The sequence below is a fragment of the Pochonia chlamydosporia genome (genome assembly GCF_001653235.2).
Source record: "Pochonia chlamydosporia 170 chromosome Unknown PCv3seq00015, whole genome shotgun sequence".
NCBI classification, from domain to species: Eukaryota; Fungi; Ascomycota; class Sordariomycetes; order Hypocreales; family Clavicipitaceae; genus Pochonia; species Pochonia chlamydosporia.
The window spans coordinates 305,151-331,820 of NW_019154050.1; the positions used below are offsets into that span (position 1 = coordinate 305,151).

A 26,670-nucleotide genomic window follows, 5' to 3' on the forward strand; every position below is an offset into this window, starting at 1 on the left:
TACCCCTCAAAAGACTAGTTAGCCACAAGAGAGTCATGCCCACAACAGATTCCGTCGACGTGAGCGAAACAGCAACCGCAAACACGACAGAGGGAGGCTCTCGCAGCAGGAACGTCACTATCAAAAGGAAAAGATTGTCCCAACCCGACGTCCGCAAATCCCCATCTAAAATCACCGTACGATCCAGGAGGCCCTCTTGCGAAGTGACAACTGCTAATTTTGCTTCCCAAACAGAAGAAGAAACACACAAAGAAGGCTCCTCCCCGCGGCGCAGTGCGTGACTTCCCATGCCGCCCCTGCGTCACCCGCGCCACCAAATCGCCCGGCCATGAATGTGCCTCTCAGGACAGTACGCTTGGTTGAATCAGGTCACACCTGCTATGCTGACATGTATGGGATAGATACTGGTGCTGTATGCTGGGACTGCGCAAAGAACGGCCACACATGCAAGCCGGTAAAGCAATCTCTATACTGCCGAGTAATGAGTTACTAACCAAGCTCTCTAGGTCCCCCCTGGAGCTCGTGCTGCTGTACGAGCTTTTTGGGACCTGAACCGACGGCGCAGCGGCGCAGGTGACGATCCGGATGGCGCCTGGCGCGCAGCTGCACAGCGCGCAGCACAACAGTTACGAGCCTGGGGTAATGGTGCGGCCTCTCCCGCCACTCCAGCCCAAGTTCCTGCGTTGGCTTCGTTTGGCGAGGTAGCAGAGAAAGGCCTCGAAGAGAGAAAGGTTATAGCGCTGGAGACCATCGCTGAGGCCATTGCTGAGGCTGTGAAGCTGTGGATTGTGAGTATGATGAGGACATCGGGTGTAATTTACTACTGACTCAACCATCAGCAGCTCACTCAGCGGGACGAAGAGGAGATAGAGGAAGAGGAAGATGAAGACGAAGGGAATGAGGATAATTAAGCATTGGTTATGTCAAATCAAACCACCACATTCATGTGTCAAGTCGCTGAGTGAAATGAAATAAAACCCTGCTGGTCCGCAGCGGACCCGCTGACATGACAATGTCCTTTCGTGAAAGTCAAAAAACTAAGGAACGTGGGCTGAAGTACATGCAGCAATGTACCGTGGGTCAAGAACTGGCGCAGCTAACCGAATTTGGCATTCTGGTCGTGGTTTTGGGGGTTTTGCAACAGTGACCCCTATAGCCTGCCATAGTCTGTCACGAGGCGGAGATGCTGAATGCGACTCTGATGGGTTAGGACATAGCCACGTTGTCCGAGAAGCTGTTGAGGGACGCATACGCCCATGTCCCAGCTGCCATCGCTGTCAGTTACAATCGGCCATGCGGCCACGCCATGACGTACCTGAATTTCTGAAGTCTTCCATCTTGGAGCTTCTGCAAAATGGGCAAAATGCGACTGCCAAGCAGCTGCAGCGAAGAGCGATCTTGTCCGTTATCATCGTGGTCCATTGTCATATGCACCTCCTCATCGTCAACGTCATCGTGCACGCAGCGGAGCCTTAATCTTTCAGAAAACGGGGCTGATATCCGTAGGTTGGTTACACGTGCCCGGAGGTCGCTCGATCGTTCGGCAGCTCGAAGTAACCCTTCCACCTCCACCTCATCCAAATAATGCTCGTCGGGAGCTCGTAGGAGGACTTCATGTGTACCATAAAGACGCGCCGCTGCTAGAACATAAAGAGCCTTCGAGGCCTCACACAAGCTTTTGAGATCACGCTTGTCTCCGATCTGCTTTGCTTAGCTGCCATCCGTAGATGGACCAATGACAGGTAAAGGGATTAAATACTTGTTCAATAATGCACGACAGGATGTCTGTCGGCAAGCTCAAAAGCATCTTATCCGGGGTAAGATTGACTAAGATGGCCTGGTTGCATAACTTGCTTACATTCAAACTGGGTATTTTGGTGTAAGCTTAGCCGCTCTGCGAGAAGCAGATGCCTAGATTTATATACCAACAGAGCGGAGCCCCATGTACGTTTTGTCATGTGACTTATGTGAGGTCATGCTGGAAGTTTATGAATTATGTCCAAACCTTCGATCTGGAAGATTCCTCTTTCTTCTTCCTGAGCACGTAATACCACGATACAACTGTGCGGCAGCCTTGATGGCCGTTGTCGTTTATGGGATCGGCCACTATGTCCTGAACCAGGCTACAAATGGTCCACTAGGAAAGGCTTCCATAAAGGACGCTAACCCACTCTAGCTGCTCTGGGACAACGATCTCTATTCATCAGAGAGTACACAAGGTTGCTGAAGCGTACTGGTGCGTGGGCTAGTCGGCTCAAGCCATTATTTATGCGAGCCCATCAGCCTGCGCCACCCGCTGCGTGGCACATTCGGCACAAGCCAATTTTGCACAGGCTCAAAAGCCAGCGCCGGGCTGGCCGGTAGCTGTCAAGCCTACTCGAATATCCGCTTATGCCTTCATCTTCACGCCAAGTTACTTGGGCGTACCAAGGCATCCGCGCCAACTGGCCTTCGACACTCAGCTGACGCTAGGATCAGCACATAAAAGTTTGCCTCCGAACAAAGCAAAACAGGCCAAGCGGCCTCATCATAGTACCTCACAGGCGATGGGAAGTGCGCTCATATCAGTCCGTGCAACTTCGTGTACGCTTCAACGCCGTAAGCTTCCAGACTGACCGATTGGATTATTAAGAGCGCTGTTCACCCTGTCGACTCCTCCAAATTCGCTGCCCTGTTATCTCCCTATGACTTCATATTCAGAAGTTATCGCCAATACCCTGGGCCTTGCTCCATCATCCGCTGGGGCAACGCCGGAAGACCTGCCCTTCCATCCATCCAAATTTGATGCGATTTCCCGGACCACTTATCCAGAGTTACAATGCTCCCTGTTGTAACTTTTCCCTTGCCATAGAGACTCAGCATATCGAATCAGACCTCTGGTCAGACTTGTGGCTCACAGTGATATGTGGCTGTTTCGAAACCAATTCCGACTCGTCATTTCCAATGCTTTGTGATTCGTAATTTGCACTGGACGTATCAACATGGAAAGTCCTTGTCAGCATAATCTCGCCGCCATGGGACTGGGTCTGCTTAGAGCTGGCCTGTCTGGAACGGCTCTGTTTGAAGTAAGACGAGCCCCGGGTCTTTTGAACATATAGCGCATTTACGGCTGGGAAGCAAGCGCAAATAAGTCCAATGCCGGCCTCGGCGTTGCTGCAGCCGGAGTTAACTTTTGAAACGTTGCAAGTGTCGGATTAATATGCTTACCCAGAAAGAAGGACTTGAGTAAACACAATTGTTTGATTGGTGCTATTGCGCTCACGAACAATGAGGGCCAAGCGATAAACACTGAATGCAGTGGCAATACCTCCTGCGCAGAGAAGACCACTAACACGCAGTCTCTGTCTTCTTGGCAGCTGGAGCGACCAAGTGAGCGGCGTGGGAAGTAGAAGAATTATCAAATCGCTGAGCATGCTGATAATTGCATCTGAAGTAATGACGGCGCTTTGGTTCATGCACTTGTCGTGCTCGCCTCTCCAATAAGCTGAAATCGGCCAACAGATGAAGAGTTTGATGAAGAAGCCGGACACATAGTAGACGACAAGTAGGCCAATGAGAACATATACGCCTATTAAGGTCTTCTTGTGTACTGTTCCAAAGACTCTGATGATGATGACGAGCAATGCAAGTTTGACCGTCAAGGCCATTGGGGCATAGAAAAGGGTGACTGCGTAGCCGGACTACTTGGTGTTAGCGGAAGTTCAAAGGAAATTGCCCGATGACTTGTATATCATACCTGGAAGAATGGCTGAATATCTTCTTTGCGAACCTCCCACTGGTTTAGTCCGCCGCCATGTGATGAAGCTGGATGGTTTTGTTAGATTTTGTCCTTGCTTCGATCTTTAGATTGCTACTTAGAGTCTACTTACCGAAGACGGCGGTAATACAATACCCAACCATTAATATCTAGATATATAGTAAGCTATTGAAGTTCCTGTATAGTTTTTCGTGCTTACATATGCTGTATACGTTGCATCTAGACAGACAAAGTCAGCGCAGTCGTTGCGACGTCCCATAAAGGCTGTACTTACAGTCATCCACTGTGACACCTCCGCCCAATATTTGTGATTTAGCATAGAAGCGAGTTACTACAAACGCTGTCGTAAAGAGTAGTGTTAACGCTTGTGTAACATAGTTGACCGTTCGCAGCACGTCCTGAGGGTCGTCGATATCGGCAGCGACACCTGGTGGTGGCGGGGCTGCACCAGGATAGCTCATTTTTGTCCGTCTAGTAGCAAAAACTGGTGATAAATCCAAAACTACCAGTGTGAAATTTTTAGCGACTCATGAAATATTCGTCCCTTATATGCTCAAGTTCAATAACGGGCTGGCAGAACCTACGAGTTCGTCGTTCGATACAGCCCCATAGCTTGTAGTACAAGGGAGCAACGAGTTGTCATGTTTCATCCCTTACCCCAATGTCTAGAGACCAAAAAGCCACATATTTTCCTATCCTAGGCAGCAATTTGAGAGTGGTCTCACTTTTGTGTCACAGAGTTGATCGGACATTTGTGGACCCCTCCAGCCGCCCCACCGGAGGCTGATGATGGGCGTTGATGTGAGTTTTCCCTATCCATCAGGGGCCACACTTCTAGTTTCGTCGGATGAAATTGCAACCTTGGCTACACCAACAGATCGGCCTCGCATGCTTTTCCATATACATGAAAGCCGGTGTGGCGCTGAAGAATTAAGTGCGCCATGGCGGAGCTCCATTTCAGGCGCATGCCAGGACAACAGCTGGAGACGAATAACCAACCCATGCTCAGAGCTAAGACACCTATTGGCTTATAAGATACGCGCTCAGTCCCCTCTGGTACAGCCTCCAGGGCCTCCTGATGTGAACAAATAAGATTACCCCAAGTTTACTAGCCCCCCAATGGCCGAGAACAGCCAAAATGTAGATCAGAGGATAATAGTTCTTGACAAAACCTACTCAAGTCTCCGCAGAAACTTTGAAGCAACGATGTCTAGCGCTATGTGGTGAGCTTTGTCCAAATTCCTATTTTGACCTTTCGTCAACTGAAAATCACTTCGTCCCCTAAAAACGGATCTTAGTCCATGGAGTTTCTGTGGTGCTTCTACGTTACTTCCATTATAGACCAACTAGCGGTGCAGGCAGCAACCTCTAGTGAATTTGCTAGGGGCAGTTCTCTGATATCAGGGTTTCGACTCACGTAGGCAGGCGTACGCCTCTATCGCCTGCTCAAGATGTAAATAGTTGCCATTGCTAATGGTTTATCGGCCCAGCTTTTCGTCTTGATCAATTCAATTTTGGTTGCTAACAAATCTTAGAATCGTTACCTCGTCTGCCTATACAACTGTGACATCCCCGGCGGCGTGCTAGTCGGCTTCTCCTGAGAAATAGCCTCAATCAGCAAGAGGATCTTTCGGCTTTATCTTGAGCACTACCAATACTTGCCGCCGCGGATATACGGCAAGGGGGACTACATAATCAGCTCACAATCTTGTCAAGCCATCCGCCACACTGCGCAGAGTATCCAAACACCGACTATCGCTATTGGCCAATGCACTTTTGCTGGGGGCTATGGGGTTCGCAGCTTCTCAAGCGACATAGTTCGTAGATACATTCTAGAACTTGGCAACATTAGAAAATGAGCACAACATTCACTGCTTACAGACAACCCTTGTGTCATAGGCATGTTCATGTGAAGCCGACCGACGGCCCCTTTCCAAGGCAAAATGCGCTACAGTGTTAAATCGTCGTGCCGCTGGCCAAATGACGACAAAGATTAGCGCAAACCACGCTTCATATGCATCGCTACCAAATGAGAATGCAACTCAACAGCGCATTTCAGACACCAGCCGAAGACGTTGGTCTGGACGTCGCTGGTACATACCGTGGACCTTAGTGCTGACAAGGGTTTCGGGGCATTGTTGGCCACCCAAAATGCCAAATGGACCAAATCCTGCAGAACGCTGAAGGAAGTTAACGACGTTTCTGAAACGATCCCCTGTCTCATTTCTGCACTAATGCCCACCACGATCCCGAACGCTCATGGTTGTTTGTCAGCCGGCATATAAATTCCCAAGACTTTCGCTCTGGTTCATTGTCCACCAGATACCCAATTCATTGGCTGGTCGTTCTTGGTATAGTACTGGGGCACAATGACTCGTAGGTATCGGGAGCGGAGTACAGGGGTGGTGCGTGAATATAGCTTAGAAATACCTCGTGTTACTGAGCCATCCGCACCAATGCGAATTTGGTAGGCCAGTGGGGGTGACAGGCTGTTTGAAGTTATCCAACCTAGGTGTGGCGAGACTTTTCAATAGCGTAGACCGTTTACACCAACAGTGCGAACTACTTCGTTGCTCGTGGCAACCTTTATTGAGCTATCTAGAGGGTTAATTAAGACTTCTCTATAGGTGACGATAGCTCCGTTGGCTGACCGAGATGATGTGGAAATTCCCGTTGACAATCGAATAACACAGCTGAGCCATAAAATCCTCTCAGAGGCAAGAAAATTGCCTGGTAGGCTCCACAAAAACGCGGCATAGGCCTCGTGGGTTCGTCACTTTGCGAACTGGCAATGACCAATGTCACCCCAGCAGTCATTACCGACATCGTACCTTGCTAAGCGAGAAGCAAGAACACGTCGCGTCGCGATCTCTCTATCTAAACCCAAGACTCTGGTCAAGATTCCGTTTCTGCGATGAATTAATGGCATTGTAGACAGCGCTCCTAATAGTCCATAGACTATCGGTCCGGTCTGCGTTTTGCAGACCAGACTGATGGTCCAGTCCACGTCCCTCAGACAGACTGTTGCGGATGGTCTGGTCTGACTGAAACAGACTGACCAACAGTCTGGTCCAATGATCTCAGACCGACTGTCAGACTAATAGTCTGACCCAATTTTGCTACATGTCCTCCAAGCCAATTGAAGCTGGCCCCTGACGCCATCGTAACCCTGCTAGCCCTGTTGGGCTTAGCGATTCTCAAATTCCCATCAGTGGTTAGACTTCAATTGGCTCAGAGAGAGAGTGCAAGATCTTTCAGTCAAGTAATTCCAACCTACAGAGCTGGAGGTATATACGTCTGTCCACGCAACGGTATGAGGGTTTATTTTTCATCATCAGTATATATTTTGGGCCCAGCGCCAGTGATGGAATCAAAACATGTAGGCAGCATTTACTGCAAAGCTGTCACAAGTCATGTCTTCTATCGGCGATCTCTCGGGGAGTGCTTCTGGCTGCAATAGCCGTCCGGATGATTCTGACCTCAACTTAGCCACTTCTTTTTCAGCAGCTTCCTCATCTTCAAATCCTAGCGCCTCCCGCCACAAGACATCCCCTATCTGGCAACATTGTCGACTAGAAGAGGGTAGAAATATACCGGCTGCCTGGGTCGATTCCAACGGAAGGAGATGGTGGCATTGCCAACCCTGCTTCGACAGGAAGAAAAGAGACAAGAAGTACAACTGCTCTGGTGGATCGTCCACTATCATCGATCATCTGCGTAAACAGCATGGAATTGTGCTCTCTAAGAGGCAAGACATCCACCGGGAAGCGACAGAAAGCCGCCTTGGAGACATTAGTTCCTTCTTGAGCAAAGAAACCCTGACCTCTACCAAGAGACGCAAGGTGACAGCAGAGGAGGATACGCTTGACCAAGCCACTCTGCGCGAACTATACTGCCGCTACACGGTAGCTTGCAGTCTGCCTTTTGCTCAGGTCGAACATCCGGCCTTTCGTGACTTGATCCGCTATCTTCGTCCGGCTGCCGATGATCTCCTTCCAAGGTCAGGCGATACAGTTAAGACCGACTTACAATGGGGCTATGACAACAAGAAGGAGTTTGTAAAGAGAAGCTTTGCAAAATGCTCTTTCTTCGATCCACAGTATTCCTGACAATTGGACTTCGCCGAATGGTTTGGGGGTCATTGGTTTCACAGTTCAATTCGTAACGGAAGATCACGGTTTACAATCGCTTGTGGTGAGGATTAAGGAGCTGGAAGGAGAACACAGCGGAGAACACATGGCCGAAGCCATCATGGAGTTCATACGAGAATACGGTATCGCCACAAAAGTTGGATACTTCATGATGGACAATGTTAGCAACATGAACACCATGATTGACAAGGTCTCTGACGAACTGGAGCGAGAGTTTGATGTTTTCTACGACACTCTTCCCCATCGGCTTCGCTGTACCGGCCACATCATGAACCTGGCCGTGATGGAATTTCTCATAGGAAAACGGCCGCGGACGACAGGCTCCTATGGTGGGCCATCCGAAGAGGAGATTGAGGAATGGAGAAAGCGAGGGGCGATAGGAAAGCTTCATAATATCGTGGTCTATGTCACTTGGACCACCAGAGGCTTCAAACGTTTACTGTTCTCACCGATGGCCTCAGGCTACGGCGTGACAATGACACTCGTTGGAATTCATGGTACAACATGGTTGAAAGGGCTCTGAGGCCTAAAGTCAGGCAAGCTATCACCGTATTTTGCGCGCAAGAGCCTGCTCTACAAGAGGATACCCTGACTCCGTCTGATTGGGTAACTTTGGCCGAGATTCACAAGTTTCTGGAACCATTCCACGACGCGACAATGGCCAACGAGGGCGTTCAAAATTCCATCGCCGACGTTCTCCCCACCATGGATTATCTCCTACACCACATCGAGGCCGCCAGGGAGGCCACCACCATCCCCCACTTGGCTACAATGATGGAGACTGCTTGGGCCAAACTGGCCGACTACTACGAATTGACAGAAGACTCTCCAGTCTATTCAGCAGCCACAGTCTTAAACCCTTCTTTCAAGTGGGCATACATGGAGAAGACTTGGGAAGACAAGACGGAATGGATTGAGAGAGCTAAATCTCGGGTAGGGCAGCTGTGGAGGGAATCGTACAAATCAACTTCTTCCTTGCCGGTTCTTCGACGAGGCTCAGCAGAGGAGCCAACTACGAGGCGACTAAATGGGTACAAAATGTGGATGAATGAGCAGAAGGCGACGATTTTCAACACGGACGATGACGAGTACGAAGTGTACTGTCGTGAGCCTGTTGTGATGACGCCGGACCCGCTGAAATGGTGGCTGGAGGTGGCCCAGCGAAGACGATTCCCTAGCTTGTCATTGATGGCCATCGACATTCTTTCTATCGCAGCTATGTCTTCTGGGACAGAGCGACTCTTTTCTAAATTAAAACTTACGGTAACCGATCAGCGAGGAGCTATAGACGCTGAAACTTTAAATATCGTGGAATGCCTACGTTCCTGGGACAGCAGCGCCTTGATAGTCCCATCAGATGTGAGTTTTTTGCTTCGTGAGGACTACCGTCAGCTAATTGCAGAATGCAGTGTCGCTATGTCGATGCGGCTTCCGGGTTTAATCACTCTGATGCATTGGGACGCGAGGAGAGCGGTGGGGGATTAGACACAGTGGAGATAGCCTAGGGGAGCTTGGAGGTAGAATCGTAGATGGCAGAGTCATATGCTGTGATTTAGACTAATAGTCCAGACTGCAGTCCGGACTGCAGTCTGGTCTGATGATGACGGACGGACCAATAGTCCAGTCTGGCAAAGACGGACCGGACCGACGGTCTGGTCTGACGATAACAGGCAGACCAACAGACCAGTCTGCCTATGACAGACCGTCGACTAGTCCAGTCTGACCATGACGGACCGACCAACAGTCCAGTCTGAGGTTTCCAGACTGACTGTTTGGACTATTAGGAGCGCTGGATATGGGATCATACGCCCTTTGGAAGAAACGAGATCGTCCGTAATACGGAAGGTCAGATTGTATGGCGTTGCAAGTACTGTAAAGAGAAGCCGGCCGAATACCTTGAAAGTGGAGGTACAGCTCATGTCTACAAGCACCTTAAATCTCACAGCAGTCTTGGCATATTAACGCCGAACGAAAAACGGGCGGCTAAAACAAGGAACCATCTTGAGGAAGCCTTCTCGCGGATGTCTCAGGACGCCATCCCCCTTAAACGCCGTCGACACAATGACGAACCGACAGATCTTAACGCTGACAAATTCGAGCAACTGTATGTAGAGTGGATCGCAGACTGTGGGCTTGCACTTCAGGGTGGTCATCGATAAGTTTATCGATTTGTGTCGTCGATCGATATCGTATCGACGCTTCTCGATATCGCATCGATATCGACGATAAACCTCCCGAAAATATAACCTGTCACATTAGCACCCAATGTGGCTTGCACATCGCAATTTCGTGTTGGCAAGACGAAAACCCGCCACAATGTGACAGGATACGAGGACCAGAGAGAAGGCAAACCAGCACCTGGGCGAGCTGCTATCTCATACTAGAGATATGTCACATTGCTGTCTTTCAGTGCGTCTACTTTCTAAATTTAAACTCTGTCGTCGACGAACTGTTCGATAATGGAACAGTTGATACTTCATCATGACTTCTTTACCAGACTCGTCATCCATTTTGGAGTTGTCCACTACTGCTGCACTTTCAGAATCTCAGCAGCATGTATCCAGAGTCTCAAGCATCCGAACACACGCTCGAGAACCCAGGAGTGACGAACCGAAGTACCAGGCCAGAAACCGTATATTTTATTGCAAGTACTGCGAGGATCCTTCTTACGGTTGCCAAAGTAGTACAACCTTTCGAAATCACCTTCTCAAGAAGCACGACATATACTTCGAACACGAGCCTCGCCGGGTTGATGCCGCTAGCCTGCTCAGCCTGCAAGCTCTCTACGATCAAGCCGCTATTGCCAACCAGACTTCAGAGCTTGACTCCCAAATCTTCAAGAAAGTGCTACATAAAGATGTGATTACCGAGGCGCTTATCTCATTGATTACCGTGCATCGTTTGCCCTTTAGGCTGGTCGAGTCGGACGAGTTCCATACATTCTGTAAAGCATTAAATCCCCAAGCCACTACTGAGATAATCTCGTCCCATTCCGAAGTCAGAAAGAAGGTGGCTAGTTCATGGCTCTTTCAAAAGGACTCGGTACGGAAAAGGCTTCAGTCAGCGCTATCCAAGATTCACATTTCTGCTGATATTTGGACATCGCCGAGCCAGAAGCTCTTCCTTGGAATTTGCGCACAGTTCGTCGACTATGAGACAGAAAAGCTCTCTAAAGCACTTCTTGCCCTTCCTCTCATCCTGTCCCACAGTGCTGAGGTCCAGTTTGAAACATTGTTCTCGATTCTCCAGGATTACGGCATCTGCCAGAAACTCGGCGCTTTCGTTGGCGATAATGCCTCTTCAAACGACAAGCTTTGCCGGACAATGAGCTCGGCGCTGCAAAAAGAGGGAATATCTTGGGATGCAAGTGCCAATCGGATCAGATGCTGTGGCCATGTCATCAACCTCGCTGTTAAGGCATTCCTGTTTCAGGAGGTAGAACAGGAAGAGCAGCAAACTAAAGACTTGGAGCAGGACAATGTGTCGAAGAGACGGGATGCCTTTCGGAGTCTTGGGCCACTAGGACAGCTTCATAACATTGTCGTCCATATCCGCGGGTCGCCAGCTCGTATGCGACAGTTCACCGATCTAGCAGGCCGTGCAGTTCCTCTTGATAATTGTACAAGATGGAATAGCTGGCATCAGATGCTGCAGGTTGCAACGGAAAAGTCTGCAGACATCGATTCCTACTCGAAGCTGTACTTTGAGGATCTTAAGAACGATTACCTTTCGCCGCAAGACTGGGAACGGCTTCGGGCTACACTGGAATTTCTCAAGCCATTCCACCGTGCTACCAAAGCGACAGAGGGTGACGCCGCCACGATCGACCGGGTCCTCTTCACGATGGATATTATTGTGCAGCATTTCAAGACAAGCTTTGACAAGTTTGAGTCTGATCAGTTCTTCGGCCCTCGCATCATGAGGAGCTGGCAAGCCTTTGACAAGTATTACCTCAAAACAGATGATTCGCCCTATTATGCAGCAGCCATGATTTTCCATCCATCGCGCCGAATAGGATACCTGAAGCATAACTGGGACAAAAAGTGGGTGCGGCCAGCTATTCAAGCTGTCAAGCAGCTTTGGTGCGACTTTAAAGCCCAAGAGCACATTAGCCTATCAGTTCCTCACGACGAATCGGTGCGCGCCACCATGGGTAGCCCGGAAGCGTTTGACATTATTGCTGAGAGGCTTCGGAACTTTCCACGACCACAGAGCAAGGATGAATATGAGGAGTACACCAGCGAGCCTGCCATCCTCATTGATATTCCTGCCCTTGAGTGGTGGCTAGATGCGCAGCAACGCAAGCGTTGGCCGAAACTCTCGCAGCTTGCAGTTAATGTGCTGTCAATTCCTGCGATGAGCGCAGAGGCAGAGAGGGTATTCTCAGGGGCGCGGCGGACTATATCATGGGAGCGGATGAAGCTTGGGGAGGACACTATTGAGAAGGTAGAATGTTTAAAGCATTGGAGGAAAAATGGAGTGGCGCGCGGAACAGACAGTAGTTAATTTCCACAATGTCAATGTAAATAATTTTAGCTTGAAACAGTGGTGAGAGGGTAATTTGAGTCATGTGGTCCGTGCTCGTTCATATCGACGATATCGACGATATCGCCCATCGATATCGATATCGTATCGTATCGTATCGATCATATCGACGACCACCCTGTTGCACTTCGTATGGCAATAAGAGAAACCTTCCGAGCCTTACTCAAATTTCTCAACCCTGGAGTGCTCTCAATCCTACCTACATCACATCAAACGATTCGCGAGTGGGTAATGCGAACGTTCGAGACGCAAAAGCGGCGTATGCGGCAAATTCTCCAATCAGCTATTTCGAGAATACATTTCACTGTCGATTTGTGGTCCTCTCCAAATAAGCTTGGCATCCTTGGTATTATTGCACACTTTATTGACAGCAACGGCGAGTTGGTTTCATATTGTGTTGCTCTACGAGAGGTGCACGGCAAACATTCAGGGGAGAATCAGGCTCACATTGTAATGAATGTTGTCGAGGACTACGGAATTGTCACTCAAATTGGATATTTTGTTTCAGACAATGCAGATTCAAATGATACGTTGATGACTACTCTACAGAAATTGTTGAGCGAGAAGCATGACATAGTATATGATGCGAAACATCACCGCCTTCGTTGTAATGGTCATACCATCAATCTAGCAGCGCACGCATTTATGTTCCCGAAGGCCGCCCCGTTGAAGCCCCGACGAAAAACAAGGTGAAAAGAGACCCCACGAGCGAATATGCCAAACCTTCTGAATCTGATAGATTAAAATGGAGGAAGGCTGGTCCTCTTGGCAAGCTGCACGACATTGTTGTCTTTATTCGGTGTAGTCCGCAACGAATACAGAGGTTCAGAGAGATCAGTGAGAAGAAGGGACTTCTTCGCGACAACGATACAAGATGGAACTCCAAGTACTACATGACCGCGAGAGCTATCGAACTTGCAGATCAAATTGATTACTTTTGCTCCAAGGAGAAAGACTTAAAGCTTGACTCACTCTCAGAGCAAGACTGGGCTGAGCTAAAAAAAAGTTTGCAACTTCCTCAAATCATTCGCCGATGCAACCAAGGCTACAGAAGGTCACGCGCACACAATTGACAGAACGCTACCAATAATGGACTTCTTGCTTAGTAGGAAGTGACGCTTTTATGGCGCCTTGTGTTGAGGCTGGTTGGGCGAAACTCGACGCGTATTACACTCTTACGGAGCGTTCATCTGCACATGTTGCAGCTATTGTCCTCAGTCCCCACCGGAAGTGGCACTACATTGATGTCGCCTGGGAGGACCACCCTGAGTGGATTGATAGTAGCAAGACCGCCGTAGAAGGCCTCTGGAAAACTCGCTACGCACCGGTCGCCAGGTTGGCCGAGTCGCCGGCTCATGCCTTAGTTGACAAGCCACCAGTGAGAAATTCGTTTCTTGCTTGGGAAGACGAGCAGGAGGATCTCGATCTTCCTACCCAGTTTGATGAGTATCAGAGTTAGATATCAGCCCCAAGGATCAAGGTCAAGGACGTGCGAAAGTGGTGGCTGGAGGATACACAACAAACGCTGTACCCAAACCTTTCCAAAATGGCGCTAGATCTTTTGTCAATTCCAGCAATGTCTGCCGAACCAGAACGCCTCTTCTCTGACACCAAGATCACCCTCCAAGATCGCAGAAATAGGTTGGGAATTGGCATAATTGAGGCAATTGAGTGCATAAAGTCCTGGTCAAAGACTCATCGGGTGGCTTGGGTTGACGACATTGGACTTGTTTTGGATACAGAAGCAATGAATGAGGATGAACAGCAGGGGCCTTCTAACATTATATCTGACAATATGACTGTATGAGCAGTAGATAGCATATGAACAATACGAGTGGCGTGCAATAAGTTAAGTTATGTCTATTGTCCCAATCTAAAACCTTAGCCTAACGCAACTGAGGTGTGAGAGACCGTTTTGTCGAGCTGTCTCATCCTTCGGAAAACGAATACTATTCTATGTTGGCGCGAATAGCTTTAAATTTCTACGGTCAGCGAGACAGCTTTGAGCCTCAATGTTACTCAATTCGGTTAGCCTTATGCTTGGGCCATGCGGCTCGTTGCACGGCGTGCAATATGATATTGCAATACGATATTGGTCAAATACAGTGCAATACCGTACACAGTGCAGTGCAGCAAATTCCTAAACAATCCAGTGCAGTTTGGAGTTGAAAAAATATCGTATACGGTATTTTGCACTATTTACATCACTGCAATACACATCACTTGACAATACAATCATATTGCGAGGGGGTCCATATTGCCAATATACGATTGTTTATATTATTTACTACACTGCAGTTAGGAAACTGTCTATTTGTCACTATTAGGAGCTCTGGTTACAAGGTTGAGATTTATGGTATTGGATATGTTTAGTTACATTTCTTATGACTTAACTCCCTGCAGCCAATACAATCTTGTTAAACCTTGCGACATTCCGGCAAATTAGCTATTCCCAGTGCAATTTTCATGAGTCATAACGTAGTACATTACCATATATTCCTGTCGTCTTGCCAGCACCTACTCTACAATGTTGTCAATTATTTGTATGTGGCTTTGACGTATGTACCTCCAGGTGCCCAAATATGCAGAGGGGGGTGCCCATGTTCACAGTCGCCGCAGTTATGACATTGCTGGATTATCAATTATTTCATTTCATTATCCAGGTCACAACGATTGATAATGACGGATGGTCCCTTCTGTGATTGGCTACTCCCTCCTTCCTCCTGAACTTCTGGAATGAGGTTATTGCCTGTCCTGCTGCTCTCGTGGGCGAATATGAGACGCGAGGCGAGGATATCGATACTGTTGATATCTCTATATTAGCAGGCTCTAGGGATGATTGATATGCAGGCATGTAGAAAGTAGAGAATAAACTTACTACATCACGATTGGGAACAGACACTCTACTGTATATATAAACGAATCAATATCGCGTTCCACCCCTTGTCCGAAAACCCCGATCCTGACTGATGCTATTACGGTGCGCCCAATGCCGATGAATGCAATTGTGGCGAGGCGGATCTCGGTGCTGCGCATAATATAGCGGAATAGCCTGCCCCCTCCCAATGGCGACGACATTATTGTCCGGAGTACCGCGCGGAAATTCTTCAGTAAAAACACGGCGCTCATGCACTCCACGATTGCGATAGTTAAGTAGTAGCCTAAGAGCAGCCGCTTTTGTACAGCTGGAGAATAAGCCGGGGAGCCGAGATAATATCCCACGCTAAACACGGCAATGAAGACCTGAATAACCAAGATGACGAGCATCAGCACCCAGAAAAGCACCCGGAAGAGTTTGCGCTCGCGGCCACAGAGGATATTCTTCAGGATCACATAGTTATAAAAGGGGAGTCCGGCTTCTTGAACCTATAGAAGTAGGCGATTATGCCATTATGTTAGTTGGCTGCGATATAGCCGGAAGGGCTTCTGTTAGAGACAGTCGGAGTGTGCGGGTTTCTGGCATGCATGACGTTCGATGCTCCTTTCTTGTGCTCAGGGAGGGATAAAGGCAATATTATATGAAGACTGATGGATTGAGAACGGCGGAAAATGAAGAAATGTGTAGGTCTCTTCCCCTGCGCCGCTTGTCGCACTGGTGGTAAACGACAACAGGGTCAATATGGGGGCAAATAAGGATGCAGAGAAGAGCGAGGCGTTTACCTAGGGCCCGTGCCTTGGGCAATATACCTTAGGCGACGGAAGCCCGTGAATCTCGTCCGAATGACACTCACCAGGTAAGAGAGACTCCCGAAGCCGGCAGCGACCGCCTGGTTGAGGGGTGCATGCTCGGCGGTAACGGCGACATAGTAGTTAAAACCATTAGCGAGACAAACAGCAATGGAGTTAACCATCGGCACCAGGATAAGAACCGAGACCTCGCCTATAATGCCAGCGACCATGAAACCGACGAGGACATTGCATAGCCCAATAGCGCTCTGGATCCCCTGTGTCGTGGAAAAGAAGCGCGGTATTGCAGAGTCTGTATTCGATGACATGATTGAACTAAGGAGTTCCGAATTACACTTTCGTTCGATGGCAGGGACGCCGCCCTTTATTAGAGCGGGATCCCACTTATGTAGGCCTGCACCATCGCCGCCGCCAAAATATCAGACAGAACGTTATTGTTAGCATGCTGGTGCTGGCCATCCAACATTGGAGTCCTGCAGACAGAACGGAATTAAATGGCGGCGCCTTGGTTTCCCGCCTCTGTCAAGGTTCAGCAAGCCAGCACTGACTCAAGTACAGCTAGTTCCGCTGCAGCGCCAAATCACGAAGCTTCAACTGGTCGAACCCAGCTGCTAGCCTTGCGCCCATCTCTGACCCCAATTTCCACCCTCGTATCATCCGGTGGCACTCCCACCTTCCGCTTTGAAATTTCCACTTCATAGGGCTGCGCAGGTTGCAAGGCTCCACTTGACCACATCCGCTTGTATTCTGTATTCATCCATCATCAGGGAGGATTCTAGGCCTGCCGCCAGTGTCACTTAGATATAAACGACCCCCTCAGCTAGGACAACTGTGTATGTAAGCGTACATGCGGCATGTATGTTGATATATGAAAGAAAGAAAAAAAAGCAACAAAAAGTATAGCCAATTCGATAATGGGACTCTAGCAGGGTTGAGTCCTGAATTGTGATATGCGTGGTGGCTCTGACCATAGCCGTTAGGCCGTACTTTGGCTGCCCTCCCAACGCCGTTTTGCTCGTGACTTGATACACAGTCCTTTGCATTGCACGAGCCTACCGAAGCGGCTATCGGCAGACGATGTGGAGATACCGGATGGATCGCCCCGTGGATCGCTAATGGGCGTGTTGGATAGTCCTCGCTCGTGTCAAGCCATCAGTCAGCCGCATGCTAATATTAATGTTCATCGAGTAACTATGCAAAACAGAATGACGAGTTCGATGACGCGGATGTTGGGCGACTTGATGTACGTCTTGCTATCGTTAAGCTTCTACTTGCCGCTGGCGCTGATGTCAACAACCGGGGAAAAGGATATGGGAGTAATGCACATGAGCTTGCAGAAAGCTTGAGCTGACGGAAGCGAAGCCACCCATGCAAAGGAACTATGGGGCTGGAACGGTTGACGGTTGTTGCCATGCTGATCGTGGCGCATATCAGTTTAACCAAGCTTGCGTACCGTGTGGGTCAGTGTCCAACGCGGACCCTTTTTGAAGTTGAAGATTCTCCAACTATATGGACGCAGACGATGTCGTAAGTGCTTGTCGAGCTATTTGGGCAAACGAGACCCCAGACTTCATCAGCAGGTTGCTTTTGGCCCAAAGCTAAAAGATTTGGACTGATGAAGGCACTGTTGATGCCAGGGTTTATGTCCGTCTGCATACACGACGAACTGGTAACCAGTGTTCCTAATAGGCGGTCCCAATGGGTTGGACCGCCTGGACCGCATACCTGGTCCAGTCCAGTCCAGCAACTTTGGCGGACCAGGCGGACCAGTTTGAGGGTGTTGGACCGCCTGGACGGCGTAGATAATCGGGCTGGGATAAGGGTTGGCGGGCGTTCAGGGATCATTCCAACCAATATAGTGCCGGTTATCGATAACTGAGAAGTCTTTGCCATATCAACCTTGACAAACTCCACGAGTATTACAGCAGCGGTTCCGAACAATGTGAATGTTTTATTATGGCCGAGTTTATCAATGGCATAATATTTACCATTTATTATGACGTTCAAGTGGCTGCAATGAATTGATAACCATAGTGTTTACTGACCCCCTGGATGGACCGTTTAGAGGCAAGCGGTCCAGTCCACGGTCTACAACACGATAGGCGGTCCAGTTCCAGTTGGTGGGCTCTGGACTGGACCGACCGCCTATTAGCAACACTGGCACTGGTAACCTATCTCACTGACGTATGCCAGTTGTGGGGCTGTTTCAGGGGTAGGCACGTTTCATGCAGCCACTATCACCTGTGGCTCTGGCGAGTCCATCTACTGGGTGCGAGCTTGTTCGAGGGCAGACAGCAAAGGGCATGTCAAGTTGCATCATTCCCCATGCTTCTCGTCTCTTGTCGCCGCCACCGTTCTCCCCGAATCCCGAACAATAACTGTGACGGTCCAGGCTGTGCATGACGAATTACGCCACTCATTGGATGGTGTACATGAAGAGCTGACTCGTCCTCAATCGGAGACGCTGACCATCGCAAGGGAAGCAACACGATGGTGCCTTTTTATTAGTCACCCTGAACTTCAATCTGCCGTATAGGGTGGCGGAACCCGTCGACCGCCGCTGTGACGAGTGAGCGGGAGCCGGTGAAGATCTGGCGAAAGGATGAGCGATGACTCATCGAACGCTCGACAGACTAAATCGTAGTCGAGGCGCTGACTACGCCCAAGATGACCACTCTAGGATCTGCCTCGAATAGGATGTAGGTGTAGAACGCGTTGAAGCGGCTGGGTAGGGTGACCCAAATAGCCAGAGCAAACGACAGGAATACTCCGTACGAAGGGAGAGAAGGATCATCCCAGGGCCACAGCAGGTGTATATCATCATCACAGGTAGTTACATCACTTCCACATCACCTGCCAAGTGAAGCCCAGCAATTGACAGGGCTGAACGGCAAACCCCCCCCCCCCGGGGCCCCACACCCCCCCTTTTTTCTTCTCCCCCGGCCCCCAGAGGCTGAGGCCACGAACCCATCAATACTTGCCAGGGCCTCTGCAGCGAGTAAGCATGGTGTTACGATCTCAGCTCGTAGGCTGCAGAATGGGCCGGCTGCATGAGCCACCCCGCGGCTGCAGAAAGCTCAGCGGGAGAACGTCGGCAACGACGGGCCAATGAAGGCAGCGCTCAGTTAATTTAAGTGAGCATTGGCAATGCTCACCACGCGATGTAAGTGAGCATCCTCGATGCTCACTTCCATGATAACTAGCACCCGTAGTATATAGGCACCCCGAATTTTCTCTTTTCTAGATAGTTACTAGTCCTTAGCTTTCAATCACGATCATTAGCATAATCCTAAGTTCACACTTCGAGTGACTGCACGATCACTGGTTACGGTCTGCGACCTATCACCAAAGTAACAACCAACTGCTCAGATTGACTGCCCTAGCGCCTCTGCCAACATAAACCCTGCCTGGTTTATCCCTTGGGAACCCCAGTCGTTACACATGGTGTCGCATATCAGGCCTACCCTGAATCGCAGCTCATGGAAACTGAGCGTTAATATCAGTAACAGCAGCTGCCTGGCAGGCAGCTGCTACTGCCTAAACTGGCAAAAGGTTTCTTTTGTGTATAAAGAGCTGCACGGTTCCCGTGCAGCTCTTAATGGAGTTCTTGCTCCTCAGATACTTCTCACTCAATACAATTGCCACTTTCGGCGCAGTCATACTCGATCTCATGTGACCTCAACTTTGTCTGACACTATGTTGTGGCGCTCGCTATGCACCCACGTTAGTACTAAAGAAATCGTCGAATTACTGACAATTGCGAGCAGACAATCTCTCGATACACACCCACGGCAATAGCTAAGGAACTCCAGGGGGAAGACTTAATCAACCGAGCTAACGGTCGAATCCATTATCCCACAATCACCCCACGATTTGGCGGGTAGAGTCGTTTCAGCATCGCCAAGAGTGTTAGTGCCATTATTCCCATCAGGGTAGTTATGTAAATTACCAGCTCCAGCCCTCAAAAAACACAAAAAGGCCAATCGCAGGCAATAACGATATGCAGACCAATCATTGGCAATTGCGAATCGACAACCTTTCGACATCAACCGAGGGCGATTGCTCCTGAACTCCGAATTCGGGTCATGTCGATGGAAACCTACTGGGTAGTATCAAACCCCAAGTGTTGCACCTATGGTTTCTTCGCGTTGGATTGGGTTTGATAAGTCTTCCTCAATGGCTGAGGGCAAATTGCGGACCCAGTTAATTCCATCCGTCGATAGGTGAGGCTAAGCGAGAGGGGGGATTTGCTCATCACCAAAAAAATATAAAGAGAAGTTCAGGACATGCGTTCAGTACGTCGAGTCACAGCTGTCAGAGGAATCTCTCGACCTCGTTTCTTTGGTCAAATTGGCCTGGCTTCATGTCAGCCTTCGACCGTCTTTATAATTCTATCTCAAGATTCTAAGACACAATCCATATATGGGGGCCACAGAGCCTTGGGAGTGTAGACTTGATATGACTGAGGCATCAAGACGTTGTTTAGGCAACACTTGCAAGTGGTGAGTCATTGCCTAGTGGCACGGACGTGCCACTAGGTATATATGTATGAGAGAGCTGTCATCCAGAATTGAACAAGAAGAAGAAAAGTTCAATCGCAACAGGTTATGAGCCCGGTCGCCTTTATTGTGCTTCCGGTGCACGATTGAACTCGGAATACACGAACAGTTTTTCGTCAAGAATCGACGGTTGGCACCAAAAGACCCGGCACTATGGGCAAGAAAGACTACAAAGGAACCATCCTTGATGGGAGAGACTCCTTTGACAGCTGGAAGATGGATCTTGAAGATAGTTTGTTGAGTGATGATCTTATGAGCTACGTCACCGGTGAGGCAACACCGGAATCGTCAGGCTTATCAACTCCAGGAGAAAAGAGCGCCGCAGACATCAAAAATATCTCTCTTGCGAGAATGAAGATACGACAGAGCATCGACCAGATCCACAAGAACTCAGTTAATCACCTCATCGATCCACGAGCGATTTACCAGTCCCTCGTAAATCGATACGCTGCATCAAACAAAGCACGCCTTCGACAGCTCATCCGGATGATGTACGACGTTAGTACGCAGACTAATAGAACTGTGCAGGAGAAGGTTGACGACCTGAAGCGTCTCCGAGCTCAGATCAATAGCCAAGACAAAGATATCGTTATCCATGAGCAGCTCTTGATTTGCTTCCTGCAAATGAGTATGGACGATGCCTTCGACACGACAATTGAGATCCTGAATGCATCAACAGATACCCTGACAATGGAAAAGGTGCAGAGTGCTCTGGAGAGCAAGGAGTTGGAACTTGTCGATGTAACAATCAAGGGAGAAACTGCACAGTTTGCGGGCCGCCGCCGGAGTGCACGGAACAGGAAAGACAAGGGTACTAATAGGTCCAAGACGCTGGATAGTGGCGGTGATACCAAGGAGGAGTATCTGAAGGAGGCAGGGGGGTGCTGGTGTTGTGGCGGCATGCATTTCAAGCACGATTGTGCAGTCTGGCACCAAACAAAAGCAGGGAAGACTTGGCTAGCTTCTGAAAAAGCGAAGGCGAAAGTGGCTCCGGAAAAGCAAGGAGAAGGTAAACGCGGCTAGAATCCTTGAAGACGGTGGTAGTGAATCTGACAAATCTACCTACTTGCTTCCTAGCACAAGAGTGATAACTCCTCCCCAATGGTATCTCGACAGCTGTGCTTCCGTCCACATCACCCCAAGGAAAGATCAGTTCATCTCAAAGTTGTCCCCTGCAAAGACATGTGTTGAGATTGCAGACGGCTCCGAAGTTCGCTCAAGAGGCAAGGGAGACGTGAGGATCTTTTACGTCTCACGGACAGGAAAAGCAAGGTCAACAATAGTACGTGGGGTGCACTATATCCCAGAGGCAGCGAGTAGCCTGCTATCAGTTGGTGAACTAGAAGACAGAGGAGCACATATTGTTGTAGACTCTCGGGGGAGAACCGTCACGGTGATAAGAAATCAGGAGGAAGTGCTGGTTGCTCGCAGACATAAAAAGGTGTGGCGCCTGAGCCAGACGAGAGAGCACCGAGTCCATATAATCCAAGAGAAGGATAGTGATGACGAAATAGCTCAGAAGTCAACCCCATGATGCCTCAGAGACTACTACATGCTAGGCTAGGACACCCCGGGAAGCATATGGAAGGCAAGCTAAACGCCTTGATGGATGATCTCGGAGACCACTCATTCTGCCCGTCATTCTGCTCAAGCTGCACCGAGGCAAAAATGACAAGAAAGGCCTCCAGGGAGCCGATGTCTATTGTGACAGAAAAGCTGGAGAGAGTACACATGGATCTTTGGGGGCCAGTTGAGCCATCAATGCAAGGAATGAGGTATATGTTGACAATCACTGATCAGGCTACCGGGAGGGTTTGGGTTTATTTCTCCAGAGACAAAATGAGAATCATTGAGAAGATTAAAGCCTGGGTAGTTGTTGCAGAAGCAGAATGTCAACAGTACGGAAAAGGTGAGAAGGTCATGGCCGTGCGCTTTGATCGCGGAAAGGAGTTTCTAAATGAGGCAATGAAGGTATTCTGCACGGGGAGAGCGATCCGGATTGAACCAACGGTAGGCTACCACCCGGAGGGGAATGGTATTTCTGAGAGGAGTATGAGAACTATATCAGAAAGGGGGGCTGCTATGCGGCACGAAATAGACCTCCCGGCAGCTTATTGGGAGTTTTCTAACGCAACAGCGGCCTATCTGAGAAATAGGGGAGTTGTTAAGGGAATGACTAAAAGCCCATGGGAGTTATGGCGCGGAGAGAAGCCAAGAGCAAGGCACTTAAGAGTGTTTGGATGTCCTGCCTGGGTGCTGATCCCTAAAGAAAAGAGAACAAAGCTTCTTAAGAAGGCATGGCAAGGAGTCTTTGTTGGATACAAAGAGGAAACAGACAAAATCTATCTAGTCTGGAACCCAGCTGATAAGAAAGTCCACGAGGTTCGATTCGTAGAATTCGACGAGAGCAAGTACATGGACAATACAATCAGCCTGAGGCAAGAGTCACAATCGCAGCATGACGATGAGAAGGAAGATATAAGGGAGCATGAGGAGCTCACTGATGATGAAACCGATGCCGGAGATTCGGCCAAGGACAGGATAACGGACCAGCAAGCTATAGAAGCTGAGGAGGATGACGGAGACGGAGCGGATGGGAACCCGACCGACCGAGACACTGCAGATTCCGAGGAAGAGCTCCAAGGAGACACAATCATTGTCAATACAGGAGAGGCGGATATAAGCTCTACCGAAGCCGAGGAGAGGCTTAGTCCTAGCAACAACGCTAACTCGGATCAGCCGAAAACAAGATCCCAGATTCGACGAGAGGCCGTGGCATTAAAAAGAGCAGAAAAGCAACAAGCAGAGCTGGAACGGAGGCAAAGAGAAGAACAGCACATGGCAGAACGTCTGAAGAAGCGAGGGGAGAGTGGCAGGAAGGAAAGAGCTATGGTAGCAAGGGCGCTTCTTCAGCCTAATACAGACATTTATGACTTCGACCCGAAGAAGCTTACCTTCCAACAGGCAGTGGAAGGTAGTGAGAAGGACAAATGGGTAGGAGCCATAGACGAGGAAGTGCAGAATCTCATTCGACGACAGACATTCTCGGACGAAATCAATGAAGTTGACGTGCAAGGAAAAGAAGTAGTCGATGCGAAGCTTGTATTTGATCACAAGAAAGACAAAGACGGGAAGATACAACGGTACAAAGCACGTCTAGTCGCGAGAGGCTTCACACAGAAACACGGGGTCAACTGCGAGGAAACCTTCGCACCAACGATCCGACTCGATGCAATGAGGATAATTTTAGCTTTAGCAGCTAAGAAAGGCTGGAAGATATACCAGATGGATGCTGTGGCTGCGTTCCTTGCAGCAGACCTAAAGGAAAAGATTTTTATGAAAGTGCCAACTGAGCTCCAGCAATATTTCGGGAAATACGTTCAGATCCTGAAGAGTTTGTACGGATTAAAGCAAGCTGCAAGAATGTGGTATTTGCTAGTGTCGGATTATCTTAAGGAGATAGGTTTCTCACCAATGGCAGTGGATCCGACGATATTTAGACATACAGAGTGGGGGGTAATTATCGGAGTGCACGTTGATGACTTTATGATTACAGGAGAAGACGAGGTTGCCATTGAAAAGGTCAAAGAAAAGCTAAAGGGAAGATTTGAGATGAAAGACCTCGGAGAAGCAGAGAATATTCTCGGAATTCGGATTCAAAGGTACAAAGGAAAACTGATTATTGATCAATCACAGTTTGCGAAGGAAACCGTGGCACAATTTCTCTATGATGACTCAATGAAGCTCGCAACTCCTATGGAACCTGAAGCTATACGGAAGCTCGTTGAAGAACCAGGACGGCCTCTGAACCATGATGAATGGTTAAAATACGTGGAATTGCTTGGAAAGCTGATTTGGCTGTGCAATACGAGATTCGACATTATATTTGCAGTGAACAGGATGGCATCTTTTACGGTAGAGGCATGCTGGAACCACTGGAAGGCTTTGCTGCGAATATTGGGCTATGTCAGCAGGACTATTCACTACGGTATCACATATGGTAGAAATAACGAGCACGCAGAAGGAGTCGAAGGCAGCAACATCGACTACTATTCCATTGACCACAACATCGAAGGACACGTCGGCTCTGCAGGCCTGCAGGATGGGGAAGCATTCTCTGACACCGACTACGCTACAGATCCAAGGGATCGGAAGAGTATCCTGGGGTTCGTTTTTATGGTCTACGGAGGCGCAGTTATGACGTATAGCAAGAAGATGAAGTCAGTGGCAAGGTCTACGACAGAAGCAGAGTACGTTGGCATGGGGGAGGCGACAAAAGCTGCCCTCTGGGGACGTCGACTACTTGCAGAATTAGAAGGAAAAGGGGAGCAAGCGGTGCCGCTATTGCTTGGAGATAATAAGGGAGCTGTACAGCTAACCCGAGGAGTATCAAACACGTCGAAAATCAAGCATATTGATACAGCATTTCATCACGTTGTCGATGAGGTCAAGCAAGGGAGAATCCAAGTCTTCTGGGTTCCAGGGGAGAATATGCTAGCAGATGGGATGACCAAGCCTTTGCCTAGGGAGGCTTTCGAGAGGAACAGGAGGAGGATTGGAATTGGACCCATACGCTATGATTCACGTTGTAATTAGTTGAATTCAGTCTGACAGCTCTAGGGGAGTGTAGACTCGATATGACTGAGGCATCAAGACGTTGTTTAGGCAACACTTGCAAGTGGTGAGTCATTGCCTAGTGGCACGGACGTGCCACTAGGTATATATGTATGAGAGAGCTGTCATCCAGAATTGAACAAGAAGAAGAAAAGTTCAATCGCAACAATAATTGCAACGGCCAGGACTGCAGTATTCCGCTGGAGATGGGACAGTGACAGAATAAAGAGCTGTCGCTTAATGACAAGATCCGCGGCTCTAGTTCAGCAATACCTGGCACCCTTTCCACTTGTTGAGTGCTCAGGTGGTTTTCTGGGACCCAAACTATTTATGCGCAGACCTGGTCCATTTGCGCACTCTTCCAGCACTAAGTACAGTATGGCCAGCACGGAAGCGCTTCACAATAAACCGCTGGCCAGGCCAAGTTGTATGGGGTCGGAAGACCTCCACGGGCTCCACACCAACCTTAATCCAGAAGTTGTCATCAGCTCACTGAACCTTCCATGGCAAGCTTAACTTTTTTCTGGCTTGTCTCAGTTGAGTTCCAAATGACCGTCGGATAAATTCGAAGGGTAAAGCTTCCTTCTCGGTTCACTACTCGGTTCACCAATCCGACTCGAAACCGCATTTCCAGGATGGATTGCGCTTTTGCCTCGCCGGTACCCTGTGACGGCTGGGTGCGAGCGGAGAAAGCTGGGGTAGATGTGATGTGACGCTGAGGATTGCTGCCCCAGAGTATACGAAAAAGGCGAGTGAAACTGATCTTCGACATTTACGAACGTGTGGCGACAAGCTAGTGAAAAGGATGGTGACGAATATTGCAAGTGGCTTAACATGGAGCGCGAAGAGGCCAAGCACGACACATGGGACACGAATCTCCAGAGGTCAAGTTTGGTAGTGGCTGTTTGAGAGGTCAGCGCCGGTAGCATTTTGTCCTCATTAATTGACTCCAGGTTATGCCTTCGTGGCTGAACTTGGATTTTGCAGAAAACAACCAGTCCCTGGGATGTCGCTGGTCTCAATTGAGGTCTTCATGGTTTCACTTTGGTTTGACTTTGGTGGTTTGTTCCCACTGACAAACATTGTCTTCGCCCAGTGCCTTGAGCATGCCACTTGTGGCCAGGTCCATGAATCGCGGGAGATTGGATGGCGTCAATACCTTCTGGAGCTGGGCCACTGATGTCGGTCTGGGGCTTGTCAATGTTTCGGGCTGACATGGCTGGATCAGTGGAGCTTGTCAACCTGAGATGAAAGAAATGACCCTGACGCCACCCACAGACAACACCCGCCATGGCACGAATTCTTCACCATCGCTTCTCCTTGCCAGCCTGTTTCTCTCAACATGAGGAAACGGCGT

At 49.1% G+C, this 26,670-nt stretch overlaps 7 protein-coding genes across 7 annotated transcripts; 6 read left to right on the plus strand and 1 right to left on the minus strand.

Moving 5' to 3' along the window:
- Window positions 1-1,150: 1,150 nt before the first annotated feature.
- On the minus strand, window positions 1,151-4,218 carry VFPPC_11451 (hypothetical protein; the record flags this gene model as incomplete). The annotated part of the gene is made up of 8 exons (XM_018289635.1): window positions 1,151-1,265; window positions 1,316-1,701; window positions 2,898-3,153; window positions 3,208-3,680; window positions 3,737-3,804; window positions 3,870-3,906; window positions 3,957-3,976; window positions 4,032-4,218. 8 exons carry the CDS (start codon window positions 4,216-4,218, stop codon window positions 1,151-1,153), a joined length of 1,542 nt encoding a protein of 513 aa, XP_018135652.1.
- Window positions 4,219-7,170: 2,952 nt separating this feature from the next.
- VFPPC_11450 (transposase-like protein) lies at window positions 7,171-9,413 on the plus strand (the record flags this gene model as incomplete). Its single annotated transcript, XM_022428759.1, has 4 exons — window positions 7,171-7,811; window positions 7,858-8,405; window positions 8,474-9,267; window positions 9,318-9,413. The coding sequence occupies 4 exons, from the start codon at window positions 7,171-7,173 to the stop codon at window positions 9,411-9,413; spliced, it is 2,079 nt and encodes a 692-aa protein (XP_022283869.1).
- Window positions 9,414-10,389: 976 nt separating this feature from the next.
- Window positions 10,390-12,414, plus strand: VFPPC_18435 (hypothetical protein; the record flags this gene model as incomplete). Its single annotated transcript, XM_022430045.1, has 1 exon — window positions 10,390-12,414. One exon carries the CDS (start codon window positions 10,390-10,392, stop codon window positions 12,412-12,414), a length of 2,025 nt encoding a protein of 674 aa, XP_022284982.1.
- Window positions 12,415-13,999: 1,585 nt separating this feature from the next.
- On the plus strand, window positions 14,000-14,260 carry VFPPC_18436 (hypothetical protein; the record flags this gene model as incomplete). The annotated part of the gene is made up of 1 exon (XM_018289633.2): window positions 14,000-14,260. The coding sequence occupies one exon, from the start codon at window positions 14,000-14,002 to the stop codon at window positions 14,258-14,260; it is 261 nt and encodes an 86-aa protein (XP_018135962.2).
- A 6,592-nt stretch (window positions 14,261-20,852) lies between these two features.
- Window positions 20,853-21,722, plus strand: VFPPC_17126 (copia-like retrotransposable element; the record flags this gene model as incomplete). The annotated part of the gene is made up of 1 exon (XM_018294875.1): window positions 20,853-21,722. One exon carries the CDS (start codon window positions 20,853-20,855, stop codon window positions 21,720-21,722), a length of 870 nt encoding a protein of 289 aa, XP_018135960.1.
- Window positions 21,723-22,232: 510 nt separating this feature from the next.
- Window positions 22,233-25,295, plus strand: VFPPC_18437 (Reverse transcriptase, RNA-dependent DNA polymerase; the record flags this gene model as incomplete). Its single annotated transcript, XM_022430046.1, has 1 exon — window positions 22,233-25,295. One exon carries the CDS (start codon window positions 22,233-22,235, stop codon window positions 25,293-25,295), a length of 3,063 nt encoding a protein of 1,020 aa, XP_022284983.1.
- A 258-nt stretch (window positions 25,296-25,553) lies between these two features.
- On the plus strand, window positions 25,554-25,829 carry VFPPC_18438 (hypothetical protein; the record flags this gene model as incomplete). The annotated part of the gene is made up of 1 exon (XM_022430047.1): window positions 25,554-25,829. One exon carries the CDS (start codon window positions 25,554-25,556, stop codon window positions 25,827-25,829), a length of 276 nt encoding a protein of 91 aa, XP_022284984.1.
- Window positions 25,830-26,670: the final 841 nt, after the last annotated feature.